At 43.0% G+C, this 18,175-nt stretch overlaps 1 protein-coding gene across 5 annotated transcripts in view; it reads right to left on the reverse strand.

The window, feature by feature from the left end:
- Positions 1-6,338: 6,338 nt before the first annotated feature.
- The window catches only part of LOC143933979 (ETS-related transcription factor Elf-4-like), a 29,620-nt gene continuing 17,783 nt past the window's right edge, over positions 6,339-18,175 (reverse strand). For 3 of the 5 annotated variants that reach the window (XM_077457198.1, XM_077457196.1, XM_077457200.1), the window contains 3 exons: positions 14,278-14,358; positions 12,289-12,481; positions 6,339-7,931 (listed from right to left, as the gene is read on the reverse strand). In XM_077457198.1, the coding sequence (XP_077313324.1) occupies positions 7,844-7,931; positions 12,289-12,481; positions 14,278-14,358 (362 nt within the window). In that variant the 3' untranslated portion in view covers positions 6,339-7,843. The remainder of the gene's footprint in view (positions 7,932-12,288; positions 12,482-14,277; positions 14,359-18,175) is intronic. The other 2 variants (XM_077457201.1, XM_077457199.1) reach the window with 1 other exon arrangement.

The following is an 18,175-nucleotide window of genomic DNA, read 5'->3' on the forward strand; positions in this document are numbered from 1 at the left end:
AATTCTTTTTGCGGAAGGTGGTCTCTGGGGTGCCCCTTGGAATTTGCTTATATATATAGATATCCCCATGTGCTTTCATATATGCCTTCTATGTGTGTGTGTATGTATATATATATATATATATATATATATATATATATATATATATATATATATATATTTATATATATATATATAATATACTCTTCAAATGTGCTTTAAAATGCATGGTTTTCCCTTTCATGAACAAGGTAATAATGAAGTTATGGTGTTGGGCTGGTATAAAAATGCTAAGGGGCTTGTATGATATGTTTTCCAGGGCTGGTTTTTATTCCCAGTTTATTCGGCCTGCTCCAGCTCTAATATGCTTTGAGTTCTTGATCTGGAAAACATGTGCAGATTAGGAAGTCAGAACTCCTAATCTGCATACTTGTTCCAGGTCACTGACTTAGTACTTTTAATCAATCTTTTTTTCTTGTGACAACTAAGGTAATTGGTATGGTTAGAAGGTGAGGTCAGCAATGGACAGCACCACACTTCCTTTCCCTTAAAGCAGAAGTAAACGACCCGAAAAAAGAAAAATGAGCACCAGGACTTTTTAGCCATATTCACATAAATATGGCAGTCTTGCCTACAAAGGCGACCCCCTTCATTCCACTTCATTGCCAGTACTTCCATCTTCCTGGTTCAGAGCCTCAGTCACTTGATTAGCTGGACCCAGATGACCTAACTCCTGCACATGTGCATTGGAGTTTGGCCTGGCTCAGAATTATGCCGGGTCTGTACACTGAGCTGCACAAATTGTATGTGTTAGGGGTTGATGGTTTCTCTGACCTTGCCGCCTCCTCTCTCATTCGATTTATAAAGTGTATTTGTGAGTACCCTTTGTTGCTTTGCATTTTTTTTACTGCTCAAGTGAATATGCATATGCATTTACTTTTACTCTTAATGTACTATACTTGATGATGTTATATTCGCTTTATTATAGATTATAATATTATAACCCTTAAGCTCCTGAAGAAGCATGTAAATATGCGAAACATGTTGATCATGTTGCTGAGCTGAAATGCATCATCCCTCCATCGGCTACTATCACGTTTGGACACTAGGATATCATAGTAGTGCAGTTCACTGGGCATGGTGGGTATAATGCAAGTTGGAAACATGGGCGCAAGTCACTTTTTAAATGCAACAAAAGAGATTTTATTGTCTCTTAGCAAGAACTGGGTGAGAGATGGTTTAGGGCCAAGACACCCTTAGGCAGATGCAAAAGCAATTGGCAGACTTTGCAGACCAAAAATAGTAATAGGCAGACAGCTATACGGGCCAGGGCCTTTAAGCTAGATGCAGTGCACAGTATTTTTAGAATTGCTGTCTCATATAGCAACTGAACTTTAACCACTTCAGCCCCGGACCAATAAACACCTTAAGGACCAGAGGTCTTTTTCCAATTTCGCACTGCGCTGCTTTAACTGGTAATTGCGCGGTCATGCAATATTGCACCCAAACGAAATTTGCGTCCTTTTCTTCCCACAAATAGAGCTTTCTTTTGATGGTATTTGATTGCCTTTGCGATTTTTTTTTTTTTGCGATATAAATGGAAAAAGAGCGAAAATTTTGAAAAAAAAAGATATTTTCTTCTTTTTGTTATAAGAAAAATCGAATAAACTAAATTTTAGTCATACATTGAGGGCAAAATTTATTCAGCCACATGTCTTTAGTAAAAAAAATGTCAATAAGCGTATATTTTTTGGTTTGCGCAAAAGTTATAGCGTCTACAAACTAGAGTACATTTTCTGGAATTTACACAGCTTTTAATTTATGACTGCCGATCTCATTTCTTGAGGTGCTAAAATGGCAGGGCAGTACAAATCCCCCCCAAATGACCCCATTTTGGAAAGTAGACACCCTAAGGAAATTGCTGATGGGTATGTTGAGCCCATTGAATATTTATTTTTTTTGTCCTAAGGGATTGAATAATGACAAAAAAAAAAATATATATTTTTTTTTACAAAAAGTTGTCACTAAATGATATATTGCTCACACATGCCATAGTTATATGTGGAATTGCACCCCAAAATATATTCCGCTACTTCTCCCGAGTATGGGGATACCACATGTGTGGGACTTTTTGGGAGTCTAGTCGCGCACGGCACCCCGAAAACCAATCACCACCTTCAGGATTTCTAAGGGTGCAAATTTTTGATTTAACTCCTCACTATCTATCACAGTTTCGAAGGCCATAAAATGCCAAAATAGCACAAAACCCCCCAAAATGACCCCATTTTGGAAAGTAGACACCCCAAGCTATTTACTGAGAGGCATGTTGAGTCCATGGAATATTTTATATTTTGCCACAAGTTGCGGGAATATTACAAACTTTTTTTCTTTTGCACAAAGTTGTCACTAAATGATATATTGCTCACACATGCTATGGGCATATGTGAAATGACACCCCAAAATACATTCTGCTGCTTCTCCTGAGTACGGGGATACCACATGTGTGGGACTTTTTGGGAGTCTAGTCGCGCACGGCACCCCGAAAACCAATCACCACCTTCAGGATTTCTAAGGGTGCAAATTTTTGATTTAACTCCTCACTACCTATCACAGTTTCGAAGGCCATAAAATGCCAAAATAGCACAAAACCCCCCCCCAAATGACCCCATTTTGGAAAGTAGACACCCCAAGCTATTTACTGAGAGGCATGTTGAGTCCATGGAATATTTTATATTTTGCCAAAAGTTGCGGGAAGATTACAAACTTTTTTTTTTTTTGCACAAAGTTGTCACTAAATGATATATTGCTCACACATGCTATGGGCAGAAGTCAAATTACACCCCAAAATAAATTCTGCTGCTTCTCCCGAGTACGGGGATACCACATGTGGGGGACTTTTTGGGAGCCTAGCCACGTACGGGACCCCGAAAACCAAGCACTGCCTTCCGGATTTAAATATAAAATGCTACCAAAAAACCTGTTAGCGATGGCAGGGATCAGGCCTGACTCTGCGATCGCTGCAGTTATGTGTTTAGTGTTTTGTAAGTGACAGTGATCGATCGATACTGCACTTGGGTGGGCTGGGCAGAGGGGCAAAACGCAGGTGCTAGCAGGTATCTGGGCTGATCCCGCTAACAATGCGTTTTTTTGGAACCCTAAACTGCTGGGGACGCTAGTATAGATCTGATCAGATCAGATATTGATCTGTTCAGATTCTATAGCACTACGGGAGGTGTATGTTTTGCGTGTGGGTGTTAGCGGTACTGGCACTAACCTAGCGCTGCCTGGGGCGACGCAGACCCTGACCCTAAAACCTAATTGATATCACCCGCCGGGTGATCAGGGGGTTAAACCTTTATTGGGTAATAAATGGTGGGTGCCCTCATGCTATAAAAAACAAACTAACCAGAGTCACCCGTAACACTTATACGGTGATCAGAGGTGAAAGGGTTAACTAGGGGCAATCAGGGGGTTCAAATTTTTATTAGGTAGTATATGGGGGTCCCTGGCGCTATATAAAAACCTGACGGGGAACCTAAATAACTAACTGGCTAACCAGCGTCACCAGTGACACTTATACTGTGATCACTGGTGAAAGGGGGTGAAAGGGTTAACTAGCAGCAATCAAGGGGTTAAAACCATTATTGGGTAGTATATCGGGGTACCTAGCGCTATAAAAACCTGGCGGTGAACCTAAAAAAATAACTAGCTACCTAGCGACACTAGCGACACTGATGCAGTGATCAGAAAAATGATCGCTTAGTGACACTGGCAAAAGGGGGTGAAAGGGTTAACTAGCAGCAATCAGGGGGTTAAAACCATTATTGGGTAGTATATCGGGGTACCTAGCGCTATAAAAACCTGGCGGTGAACCTAAAAAAATAACTAGCTACCTAGCGACACATGCAGCGATCAGAAAAATGATCGCTTAGTGACAATGGCAAAAGGGGGTGAAAGGGTTAACTAGCGGCAATCAGGGGGTTAAAACCATTATTGGGTAGTATATCGGGGTACCTAGCGCTATAAAAACCTGGCGGTGAACCTAAAAAAATAACTAGCTACCTAGCGACACTAGCGACACTGATGCAGCGATCAGAAAAATGATCGCTTAGTGACACTGGCAAAAGGGGGTGAAAGGGTTAACTAGCGGCAATCAGGGGGTTAAAACCATTATTGGGTAGTATATCGGGGTACCTAGCGCTAGAAAAACCTGGCGGTGAACCTAAAAAAATAACTAGCTACCTAGCGACACATGCAGCGATCAGAAAAATGATCGCTTAGTGACACTGGCAAAAGGGGGTGAAAGGGTTAACTAGCGGCAATCAGGGGGTTAAAAACATTATTGGGTAGTATATCGGGGTACCTAGCGATATAAAAACCTGGCGGTGAACCTAAAAAAATAACTAGCTACCTAGCGACACATGCAGCGATCAGAAAAATGATCGCTTAGTGACACTGGCAAAAGGGGGTGAAAGGGTTAACTCTAGGGGCAATCAGGGGGTTAAATCTTTATTGGGGGGTGATAGGGGGCTACCCTGGACCTAACACTAACTGTCCTGACAGTTTTTACTGTCACAACTGACACTGAATGCATTGATCAGTAAAGAAATGATCAATGCAATCAGTGACACTGTGACTGGGGGGGGGAGGGGGGGCGGGGGGGATCGGGGGGCGATCGATCGGGGGGGGGGATCGGGGGGGGTTTGTGTGCCTGTGTGTACCTACATGTCAGTGTAGTGTTGGTGCACACTTACTTTTACTCTTCTCCTCGTAGTCCGGTCAAAAAGACCGCCCCGAGGAGAATGACATCACTTCCTCCTTCCTGTGTAAACAATACACAGTGGGAGGAAGCTTCTCATTGGCCAGGAGCGATCCAGAGGGGGTGGCCGAAAACGAACGGCCATCCCCTCATCACGGAGCGCTCCTGGAGGGAACCGGACCGTCGTATCCAACGGGAGGGGGTCCGATTGGACCCCCCACCCGCTGGAAGGCAATCACGTACATCTACGTGATTGTGCCTGCCTGTGCCATTGTGCTGACGTACATTGGCAATACGGCGGTCCTGAAGTGGTTAAACAGTCAATATAGATCTTCACATGTAGCACACAGTATCCCGTTGTAGATCTTCTCTCACATCTCACAGTATCCTACTGTAGATCTTCACACTAAGCTCCCAGTCTCTAACTAGACTTCCAAGATCCCAGCACCAACTGAATCCCCTGAGCTCTTCCACAGCTTACCCGCTGCATACTCAAGAGCTTCACCCAGGCCACCCGCTGGATCGCTGACTTGACTCTGCTGAAGCTTTCCAACTTCTTCACCATATCCGACTAGTGAAAAAGGCTGCTCTGGTACTTCTTCACACTTCATGCACTGGCCTCTAATAACAGGAGTGGTTGTCCTTTGGGGCAACTGTTTCCCCTTTACCACTGACCTTGACCCTCACTTACCTCCGGTAACAGGACTGGTTGTCCCTTATGGCAAATGCTTCTCCTTCACCTCTGGCAACATTTAGCTCTCTGTCCGGCTGAAAGGGTAGGGGGAAAGGGAACCTCTGCAACTTGGTTCAGCTCTCGACCTGAAGCCCCAACCCCACGCTGCTTCTCACAGTCCTGGATAGGCCTCAGACAGCCTAGCATGCAGGGGCTCCCAGGTAGGCCTCAGGCTTCTGGCCTAGCAACCGGGAGCAATACAACACACGTCCACCCAGACAGCCATCCAGGTGGCACAGAACCCCGATCACCTGACTCCTCCTGAATAAGTAGGCTCTCCCAGCAGGGTATGGGGCCAAAGAGACTTCTACCAATTGGCAAGGACATTCTATCCACTCCTAACCCAAATTCACTATGCCCTTGTCATGGCAATGCCACCTAGTGACAGAAGAGAGAGGTGTCCCAAATTCAGGTTTAGGGCAAAAGTCAGTGGCTCACCCTAACAATTAGCCAGGCTAGTTACCACCTAGCAAACTAAATTACTGAGCAGCCCTGTTTAGGACCTGGGTGCTACATTTACTCAACACTGTCAACCTTAATTCCAACAGACGGGTAAACATTTATGGCTGGGAGTCATTCGGATGCGTTCCAGATGCTTTTCTGCATGCACATTTTTTATGCGTTCCAGTGCATTTTTCTCCTTATTTTTTTCTTAACCTTATGTAGCACTGACCCCCGAAGGAGCTGCTGGTTTGATTTGGGCCTGCACTCTGCTAATAAACCCCACTAACTTGACTCAGTCCCATTGACACAGCTGTGGTGCAATACAATACAGTACAATATAATATAACACAATATACCTGTATTGACACGTTAGGATCCACTGGCTCCACCTGCTGGGGGAAAACAATACTCCACACAACGGGGTACTTAACCAAAGTATATTTTACTATAAGTATTGGCAAACAGGTGGTTACAATAATTGTGCTGTCATCCCAACGTAGAATGACAGAATAATGACTTTTGATATAACAATTATAAACAATATAATTACAAAGGAATAGCTATATGTGAGATCTCACTTAAAGTACTCAGTCTATTTGTTTCTTCTTGTCTTCGCTAGCAATAATAATTCCTTATAATTTGTAATCCAAGGGTAAAAATAGTCAAAGTTGAGTTAGGGATGATCCTAGTGTTGCTTCCGTAACTATAATACAGTACTTGAGATGCAATAGTAAGTAGGCCGTATGCCTGCCTAGTGTCAATTCCTATACTCCTCCGTAGGACTATGGATCCCAGCGAGGCCTGTATATAAGCCTGACTAAGTGCAAAAGTTAATAAACTATGGGCCGCAACCCGCTCACCAACTGGATCGTAAGCTCGGTATGGTAACTGTGGTCCGGTGTTTGCAGCTTGCTTCTATGTTAGCCGGCTCCGTCACTCCGTTCCGATAGCTGGACCTGGTCTTCCGATGCTCAAACGAGTGTCTCTGGATCTTCTCAATCCGATCACTGTGTCTCTAGCACTTCAGGCCACTCACACAACCGAGCACGTTTGCGCTCCGCAAGGGCAATAGGCCGCTTCCTCCGGGAGGTCTCCTCACCAGTCCTCACATGTGGGCCATGCGTTCCCAAGAGACCTAAGATGGCCGCTCGGGGTCCTTTTATGCCCTACCCAGCATGCAGTGCAAGAGAGGGTGTCCATGGGTAAGTCACCCGGCATCCTGGGTAAAAAGGTCAACTCTCCAATGTAAATAACAGTCACTTCCTGTAAATAGTTCAATGCTTGCGAAAGCAAAAATCATTTAAGTCCACTTTCAGTGTTTGGCCGCTAGATGGCGCCAAACATCAAGCTATAGAAACATCTGTAGACTTTCAGCAAGGATACCCACGCTACACTTAAATAAGGACATGTGTGTTTCAGTGCATTTTTTATGTGTTTTACAGCGTTCCAGTACAGTCCAGTGCAGGAAAAATGCAGCATGTTCTACTTGTTTCTGTAACTGTAAACACTGGTGTGAACTATGCCATTGTGAATCATATTACCTACTTTCCATGCATGTTTGATGCTGGACTGGACTGCATGTGGTGTGAACTGCCCTTAAGACAATTTTTTTGTCATAAAAAGCCTGCCAGCACTTTACTTCCGCTTTAGTGCTCTATGAGAATGACAGGGACAGTGAGAGTTGCTACAAGGAGTCCTTCATTCAGGCACTTTACGGTTTTAACTGTACAACTAGAAATGTTCCGTATGGTATGTGGTCCACAGTTCTTTTAGTAGTGAAATGTCAGATCGCTGACAATTCTGTGGAATGCATGCTGACTATACATATAACTGACTATTGCTGACTATTCATATTCATTGTAAAAAAAATGAAAAAATAATCCATAATACTTTTTCATCTTGCCACACTTGTTTGTATTTATAGCTAATTATTCTTTCCATCCATGAGCTTTCTTCCCAAATTTGTAAGTCAGTCTGCCGTCTACTCGTTCCAGAATTCCAGATTTGTAGTAATGCCTGAAAGTGAAGTAAGAACTTAGATACATAAAAATAAAATATATATACAATTTTATTTATGAACATACAGTGCTTTGAAAAAGTATTCATACCCCTTGAGATTTTCCACATTTTGTCATTTTACAACCAAAAACGCAAATGTATTTTACTGGGATTTTATGTGAAAGACCAACACAAAGTGCCACATAATTGTAAAGTGGAAGGAAAATGATAAATGGTTTTCAATTTTTTTTACAAATAAATATGTGAAAAGTGTGGGGGGCATTTTTATTCAGCCCCCCTGAGTCAATACTTTGTAGAACCACCTTTTGCTGCAATTACAGCTGCAAGTATTTTTGCGTATGTCTCTACCAGCTTTGCACATCTAGAGTGTGACACTTTTGCCAATTCTTCTGTTCAAAATAGCTCAAGCTCTGTCAGATTGGATGGAGAGCGTTTGCGAACAGCAATTTTCAAGTCTTGCCACAGATTCTCAATTGGATTTAGGTATGGACTTTGACTGAGCCATTCTAAAATATGAATATTCTTTGATCTAAACCATTCCATTGTAGCTCTGGCTGTATGTTTAGAGTCGTTGTCCTGCAGAAAGGTGGACCTCCACCCCAATCTCAAGTCTTCTGCAGACTTTAAAAGGTTTTCTTCTAAGATTGCTGTGTATTTGGCTCCACCCATCAACTCTAACCAGCTTCCCTGTCCCTGCTGAAGAAAAGCATCCCCACAACATGTTGCTGCCACCACCATGTTCCACGGTTGAGATGGTGTGTTCAAGGTGATGTGCAGTGTTAGTTTTCCGCCACACATAATGTCTTGCTTTTAAGCCAAAAAGTATAATTTTGGTCTCATCTGACGAGAGCACCATCTTCCAGATGTTTACTGTGTCCCCCACATGGCTTCTCGCAAACTTCAAACAGGACTTCTTATGGCTTTCTTTCAACAATGGCAATTTTCTTGCCACTCTTCTATAAATGCCAGATTTGTGGAGTGCACAACTAATAGTTGTCCTGTGGACAAATTCTCCCACCTGAGTTGTGGATCTCTGCTGCTCCTCCAGAGTTACCATGGGCCCCTTGGCTGCTTCTCTGATTAATGCTCTTCTTGCCCGGCCTGTCAGTTTAGATGTCCGGCCATGTCTTGGTAGGTTTGCAGTTCTGCCATACTCTTACCATTCTTGGATGATGGATTGAACAGTGCTCCGTAAGATGTTCAAAGTTTGGGATATTTTTCTTATAACCTAACCCTGGTTTAAACTTCTCCACAACTTTATCCTTGACCTGTCTGGTGTGTTCCTTGGCCTTCATGATACTGTTTATCACTTAGGTTATCTAACAAACCTCTGAGGGCTTCACAGAATAGCTGTATTTATACTGAGATTAAATTACACACAGGTGGACTCTATTTACTAATTAGGGGAATTCTGAAAAATTTGAAAACTATTTATAATTTTCCTTCCACTTCTCAATTATGTGCCACTTTGTGTTGGTTTATCAGTTAAAATTCCAATAAAATACATTTACATTTTTGGTTGTAACATGGCAAAATGTGGAACATTTCAAGGGGTGTGAATACTTTTTTAAGGCCACTGTATATGAAAAAAGTATTCTCAGAACACTAGGGGTTAGTTAAAAAGATGTTGTCTACTTAGCGTCTCCACTTGATTGAATCTTAAAGTGGTTCTATAGACAGAAGTTTTTTTTGTACCTCAATGCATTCTATGCATTAGGGTAAAAAAAAAACCTGAGTGCAGCTCCCCCATTGGAATGCAGCGCCCCCATTGACATGAATGCAGCACCCCTGTTGCCAGTGCCATGAATGCAGCACCCCTATTGCCATGAATGTAGACTCACCATTGCCATCAGTGCAGCCTGATTGATACCCATCTGCAGCCCTGGAGCAGACAGGGAGGGGGCGGGACGAACGCCAACAAATTACATACAGGAGAAACTCTTGTTTTCTCGGCGGCCTCTTTAATACAAAGTCCTGCCTACTATTATGGACAGAACAGTCGTCCAATGGCAGCGCAGGTCTTCCTTTTACAGAGGCCACTGTGTAAACCGGAAATCCTCCTGTATGTACGGCACGTGTTTTGCCCCCCTCCTCGCCCCCTCCAAGGCAGCCAGCATATATATCTTTTGTGGCCCCTGGCACTCCGGGATTCGTTGGGGCTCACAAAGATATACATGTCTAAATTACCAGGCAGACCATTCAAAACCAGAACGTGGGCCGAAATTTACCCAAAAGCCAGACTTTGGACATGCCTGGACTAAAGCAATTCAATAAGAAATAAGTTATTCACTTGTGTATACAGTTGGGTCCATATATCTTTGGACCCAGGCACAATTTTCATACTTTTGGCTCTGTATGCCACCAGAATAAAATTAAAATGATACAACCCAGCTGCTTCTGTCACATCATCAATAAACACCAATGACCCAGTGCCACTGGATGCCATGCATGCCCATGCCATCACACTGCAAGCTCCACCATGTTTTATAGATGACATTGTGTGCTTTGGAACAGCTCATGATCCAAACTTCATCTGTTAAACATGGTGGAGCTTGCAGTGTGATGGCATGGGCATGCATGGCTTCCAGTGGCACTGGGTCATTGGTGTTTATTGATGATGTGACAGGAGACAGAAGCAGCCAGATGAATTCTGCAGTGTTTAGAGATATACTGTCGGCCCAGATTCAGCCAAATGCAGCAAAGTTGATTGGACAGCGCTTCGCAGTACAGATGAACAATGATCTAAAACACACTGCAAAAGCAACCCAGGAGCTTTTGAAGGAAAATACGTGGAGTCAATCACCTGATCTCAACCCAATTGAGCATGCATTTCACTGGTTGAAGGCAAAACTAAAGGCAGAAAGACCCACAAGCAAAGAACAACTGAAAGCCTCTGCAGTTAGAGCCTGGCAAAGCTTCAGAAAACAGGTAACCCAGTCTTTAGTAATGTCCATGGGTTCCAGACCTCAGGTAGTCACTGCCAGTAAAGGATTCTCAACAAAATATTAAAAATTAACATTTTATATATGATTATATTAATTTGTCCATTTACATTTGAGCCCCTGAAAATGGGGTGGGGGGGAGCTATGTGTAAAAATATAATACTCCATATTCCCATTGCACACGTTCCTGGATAAAGCTCTAGAAGATTTGGGTGCAATCGACAAAGTAGCGTCCAATTTTTTTATTGCATGATCACATCACAGAATAGTGCAACGTTTCGGAGACACCCAGAGCCCCTATGTCAGGCATGTGATCATGCAATAAAAATCTGCTACGCTACCTTGTCGATCCATAGTGTGCTGGCAAATATCTTCATTGTGTATAAAAATGGTTGCAGTTTCTAAAATGTGTTATTCAGCATTACAAGCTGTCTGCCGCAGTGGATGATGGGACTTTTAGTTCATTTATTCACAGCAGACTGTGAAGGAATTACACCCACACAGCCATGCTGTTTTTAATTTGTGACAACGGCTGGGGGGAGAAGATCCCCTCCCGTTGTCACACTGAGGGGGGGGGGGGGCAGGGTGAGATGCGGCAGGAGCTGTAACATGTTACATGTTCCAAAAGGTGAATTTATCCTTTAAGGGTTAGTTCACCTTTCCTGCAATCCCTTTTTTCCTCATGCATTCCCTAATCTCCAACACATTACATACCACTGCTGAGCCGGTAACCTCTCTTTTTAGCACCATATGTATAAACTGTGCATGGCCTATCAGAGACATTACAAGTGTGTTCCCCATGGCTCCTGCTTGTTCAAGCTGCTCATATGCACAATGCGCATTCTCCCTCCCTTAGCATAAGCAGCACATCGTCAGTCTCTCTCTCTCTTTTTAGCATAAGCAGCACATATTCTCTCTCTCTCTCTCTCTCTATTATATATATATATAAAATATATATATATATATATATATATATATGGAGTGGAAAAGGAGCACCATTTTTACCAGCTGAGCATTTGTATGTAAGTTGCTGGGGATCCTGGAAAGCATAGGGGTATTTATGGGAAAAGTTCAGAAAATGTGGACTTACCCTTTAACTACTGAGGTCTGTAAACATGATTTTTTTCAATAGGCTATAATGAAATAGATGAAAACATCTAAAATGGAGCTTAGAGCTCCACTTACTAGCAAAAAAATTTAAATATTCATACACAATATTTCATATTTAACTTATTTTAAATATATTTTCTTTAGTCATCACTACAATAAATAGATACAATATATAGATAGAGTAATAATAGAAAAAAATGCATGCACAATCTAAATGTCGAATGCTGTCTCTCTTTCTAGCTGGAACAGAAGTACTTTGCGCTAATAATGTTATACAGTTCTTTTAACCCTTATATGTATACCTTAGTGCCCGGCTTAACTTCTCATAATTCATACATTTGTTGTCCTTCTGCTCCCCCCATAACTGGGCAAACATGTCAGACCTAACGACACGGAACGTTCCTTCCTTGCGGTTCTCCCATCGTACAGCTTCTTGGCTCTTGTGCGGACTCAGCAAAAGGTCACGTACGAACTCCCAGAGGTGCACGCTTTGGTCTGAAATGGAAAAGAGAGAATTCTTGATAGCGCTTGTTCCGAGATTAGTGCAGAAGCTTCTGCTCACTTGGCACAATATGATGGATATGCATAAACGACTTCCAAATAAATTCAGACTCCAGGGGTGCCTAACCAGAAATGGTTCTGCATTATATTACCACTGTGTACTTTCAAAGTTTTGTGGTGTGAACTGACAACTTTGGAGACAAGGGATTTTGCCTTGTTTATGCATTTGGGCTGCCCTAGACCAGCACGTCTTGTGTGAAGAGGTCCTTAATGAGCATACCTTACACAAGATGAAGTGCTTTGGCAGACCTACCACAAACCAAAATCTGGATATGGTCCCAATCATGCTGTAACCACATCACATTACTCAGAGGCCAATATATATATATATATATACAGAGAGAGAGAGAGAGAGAGAGAGGGAGGGAGGGAGGGGTCATGAACTGAAAGACAGTTCTTTCACAACCTTGCAACCTTTGTCTTGGCATGAATATCCAGCCTTGCACACTTTTCCCATTCTTTCAAGTGTAAACCCACCTGGTGGGTATACTGGCCCAGTGCTTTTATAAAGATAGGTCCTAGCTGTACTCTGCTTGTAAAGTCTGTCAGAAACCACTCTACTAAGTGCTCAGCCGCTTATGGTTCCCCAATATGCCTTCAACAAGGGGACAGTTGGGTCACACGTCTCACACTCAGCTTTGTTCCCTTAAAGTAGAGCTAAAGTCAAAACTTTTATCTTGGGTAGAGTAATAACCCCTATCAGTTTTTGTTTTTTTTGCCATCTGTGTCCCATTGAGAAGATTTCCCTCAACCTCCAAACTGGAAAGTGAAAAGAAATCTCTCCAAATTGTGGGAGTCCCTGGCTGTTCCCTGGGTCGCCAGAACCATTGTCCCCGTTGGATAACTCCCCCCTATTCCTTTTCTTGCGACAGCCCAAAATTTGGCATTTACTTTCACTTTTGTTGATAAGGGTCACAGCCCACCAAGTGAGTCCATATCACTGATCGGGATGGATTCCTGCCTACTCAGGAACCTTCCCAAACACTGATCATTCATAGACACCTGTAAAGAGGACCCGTCACTATTTTACAGTCTTTTAAGTATATATTAAAAAAAAGAATAGAAAAAGAAGCACATAGACTTTAAGTTTGCTAATAAACTACAGGCATGTATAGTGAACAAACGGTATACAACATACCCAATTCCAAGCACTAGGCAAAATTAAAGCAAACCCACCATGAATAGGGCTTCCAATGTTGACCTTTTGTTGTAATTGCTATTGCCTGTCATGTTGATCTCCTGGTTTTGATACTTTTTTGAATCACTGACCCGGAACAAGAAAGCAGCAATTGAAGCTAAAGTGAATCCAATAGATAAATACAAATAAATATCGCCAGGCAGCTAGCATTTTTAGAGGGAGGTCAGTGATGGCAGCCCACATCATTCTATGATAAATCAAGAAAGATCAAGTTTGGGTTTAGTATCCCTTTCCCTTTAAAATTCATTTTACTGTACTTCATATTGTCCATGTAATACAAATAGGAAAACCCGGTGTCTCCTATGGATCGCACTGGGAAATTTTAACAACATTTTTGTTCCCATCATTCTGTATACATTTATACCCTGTAGGACTGATACTAAGCCCAACACATTGACATTTGAGGTCAATATGGGAAAACATATTGCAAGTTTATTTAATGAGATAAAAATCTGCCATAGTGACCCAACCAGAATTCATCTCTCTGCAACACAGCTTCTATACACTCGACAAACCCAGAGGTCTCACTCACTCGCTCTGCTTCCTTTCTTTCCTTTGCGGTTGTTCATTTTTCGAGTCACTTGAGATGGTTTCAGTTCTGAAATACCTGTTTCTTATTAACACAGAACAAAGGTTACAAATTGAATAGACAATGCAGCTCTGTTATGTCATCCTGTAACAACATTAGCTATTATCGATTAAAGAGAAACAAAAATGTTTGCACTGTATAAGTTAAAAATGTTTTACAGACGTTTGACATTTTGTTTTCATGCCTCTAAGCGCCACTCCATATTAGCCTATGTGTCCATGCACATATGGGCAATTAGTGGCAGAAAAAAAATAATCACTTGTGCGTTTACAAGAAAAGTGTTATGGCTAAAAGAACACCAAAGCGTGCCTAAGCAATAGGCGCGTTTTTTCATTTCAATGCCCAGAGTAAAATTAATATTCTGGATAATTAATCGCCCAAGTGTTTCATGTGCCTAAACATGTTTGCTGAATACACAGCTTGGGCATGTTTTTAAAGCTGCTTTTCTCCTGCCATGAGAAAAGCATTTACAAAAGCCTCAGTGTGCATGAGTCCTAAGTGAGTGCGAGTAGTTTCAATTTTCAGTTTATTTTCAGTTTAAAAAAATTATATAAAGATTGTTCATGTATTCAACCTTGATTCTTTGTCTAGTTGGTAATCATGTGTACATACAGGCAGACTTATTTCTTAGCACTACCCAGTGACAGTACTTCACTGCTCCTTAGAATGACTATGGATGAGAGCTAACTAGCATAAAGACAATAGATTCTCTAAGACCATAAATTGTCCATAAATTGTCATGTACCTTAGGTGTGAGCCTGATGTGCAGAGGGAGACCTCTTGTACAACCCTGGCTCAGAGACCACATGAGTTGAGACAGTGGTGGTAAGAGCACGGTGGGGTAAGAGTGCCTGCAGGGTTCTCTTTAGGTGCCAGATGAGGAGCCAGAACAGCTATTGCAGAGTGCTGTGGATACAGGGCAGCAGATGCAGGTATTCTGCGGATGCAGAGCAGCAGGTGTAGGTATGCTACGGCAGCAGGACAGCAGGCTGGAGCAGGGCCAGACAAGCCAGGTCATACACAGAAGAGCAATCAGCATAAACAGCAGGCAGAGAGTAGTCAAAGTCCAGGCTGGGTTTTGGCAACAGGCAATCAGGCCAGCAGACAGGTGGAAGCAGGGTTAAACAAGCCAAAGGTCAGGACTGGAGATAGGAGCATGGTCAGGAAGCCAGGTCAAACACTGGAACAGGATACAAGTACAGAGTCAGGTTTCAGGGAACAACTGCAGATCAAACCGCAAGGGCCTAGTGCCCTAGGAGTGTCTTTTATAGACCACTAGGCGACAAAGTACGTCTAACGCACATGCATGTGCACTTTCGTGCAAAATATCCATAATTCACGCATGCCCATTGGCACACGTCTGCAGGCAGTACATCCCTACCATTGCCCCCCCCCCCCCTTTAAGAGCAACCTCTGGGTGACCAGGAGAGCTCTCTTTTGAGGATGGCTGAGAAAGAAGGCCTGGATTAACTCTTGGGCATGGATGTTCTTCTTGGGTTCCCAGGAGTTCTCTTTTGGACCATACCCCTTCCACTTGATCAGGTATTGAAGATGGTTTCCTCTTCTTCTACAATCCAAGACAGCCTCCACCTCAAACTCCTCATCCCCATTAACAATTACTGGTTCAGGTAGTCCCGATCCCCTGTTTGGGAATGGATCCGTCACTGCAGGCTTTAGTAGTGACACGTGAAATACTGGGTGGATTTTCAGTGAGTCGGGTAAGGAAAGTTCATATAAAACTTCAATTAATTTCCTCTTCACCGGGAAAGGACCAATGAATTTGGTGCCAGTTTCCTTGTGGGGCAAGTCATCCTAAGGTTGGCGGTAGAAAGCCATATTTGATCACCCTGTTGAAGGCACAATTCCCCTCTCCTCTTCCTGTCAAGCATCCTTTTATTAATTGCCTTTGCCTTGATCATGGCTTTGTGTAATGATTTGTTGTTATGGTTCAGGAAATCAACGGTGTTCTGAACTGCTGGGATTGTGGAATCAGGATTGAGATCAGAGAGGAAAGTCGGGAAGAATCCATAGTTAGAGAAGAATGGAGACTGACCTGCCAGGTGACTGGCATTGTAGAAGACAAATTCCGTCAAGGGCCGTAATGATACCCAGTCATCTTGGACAAAAGTGGTGAAGCACCGGAGATGTTGCTCAAGCGTTTGGTTCATCCTCAGTTTGCCCATTAGTGTGAGGGTGATAGGCAGAGGACATAGACAGTTCAATCTTTAGGACCTTGCACAATGCCTTCAAGAAGCGAGAGGTGAACTGCACCCCTCTATCTGAAACAATGTTAGTTGGACCTCATGTAACTTTACAATCTCTTTTATGAAGACTTGGGCAGTTTCCGTGGCAGAGGGCGTTTATTTTAGTGGCACGAAGTGAGCCATTTTAGACAGGCAGTCAACTACTACAAAAATAGCCGAGCAACCTTCTGATGGGGGAAGTTCCACTATAAAAACCATAGCAGTCATTTTCCAGGGTCTGTCAGGAACTGGTAAGGGTCTGAGCAGACCCCTGGCCTTGCTTCTAGCAGTCTTACTTCGGGTACAGGTGTCACATCAATTTACATATTCCCTGCAGTTCTTTTCAAGATCCAACCACCAATATGTTCACTGTATTAACTCTAGGGTCTTATGTATTCCAAAATGGGCAGCCAGGGGATGGTCATGGCACAGACTTAACACTGTTACTCAGATATCTTCTGGCACAAAGATTTTATTTCCTTCCATAGTAACCCATCCTTGGGTAACAGGGTAGCTCCAGAAGGACCGGGCATACTTGCTGAAGCTTGCTTGTGTCAGATACCACCCTGTTAGAAGGTAACGTACTACTTTTACAGACATTAGGTCTGTCTGTAAAAGTAGTACGTTACCTTCTGACAGGGTGGTATCTGACACTTCTCTTGGATCATCAAACATATGAGAAAGGGCGTCTGGTTTGATGCTCGAGCCCGGTCGGTTGGTAATGTGAAATGAGAATCTGGAAAAAAATAATGCCCACCGTGCCTGGCGTGGTCTTAGACACTTGGCAGCTCTCAGGTACTCCAGATTCTTTTATGGTCTGTATAAATGAGTATGGGATGCGCCGCTCCTTCAAACAGATACCTCCATTCCTCAAGTGCAGCCTTGATGACCAGGAGTTCTCGGTCCCCCACATTGTAATTCTTCTCGGCCAGAGAGAGCTTACAAGACAAGAAGGCTATTGGGTGCATTAAGTCTTTGAAACCCTGGCATTGGGAGATAACTGCCCCTACCGCTGTCTCTAAGGCATCTACCTCGAGTAGGTAAGGCAAAGCAGGATCAGGATGACTCAGGATAGGAGCTGACGTGAAAAGTCCCTTTAAAGTTGGCAGCTTGTGCCTTGGGAGTCCAGTGAAACCGGATATCCTGTCTTGTTAGCTGTGTAACCGGGGAGATAATCCCTTGATGAATCTCTGGTAGAAGTTTGCAAAACCGACAAAGCGCTGCACCCCCTTCTTGTCTAAGGGTGCCAGTCCAGAATGGCTGTAACTTTTTGTGGCTCCATGTTGAATCCCTCTGTAGATATTACTAGGCCGAGGAACTGAATACCCTGCTGCTTAAAATTCAGATTGGCTTGGCATATAGCCCATGCTGACGGAGCCAACAGAGTACATTCTTGACATGTTCCCGATGCTGCTCAAGAGATGTGGAAAAAAATCTAAATGTCATCTAAATAGACAATTACGTAGATATTCAAACAGTCTCTGAAAATGTCATTGACTAGATGTTGGAAGGTGGCAGGGGCATTACATAGGCCAAAGGGCATTACCAGATATTTGTAATGGCCAAACCTGGTACGGAAAGCTGTTTTCCATTCATCC

The sequence above is a fragment of the Lithobates pipiens genome, unplaced genomic scaffold (assembly GCF_037356315.1).
Source record: "Lithobates pipiens isolate NorthernLeopardFrog02 unplaced genomic scaffold, aLitPip1_a1.2 Scaffold_27, whole genome shotgun sequence".
Lineage (NCBI taxonomy): Eukaryota > Metazoa > Chordata > Amphibia > Anura > Ranidae > Lithobates > Lithobates pipiens.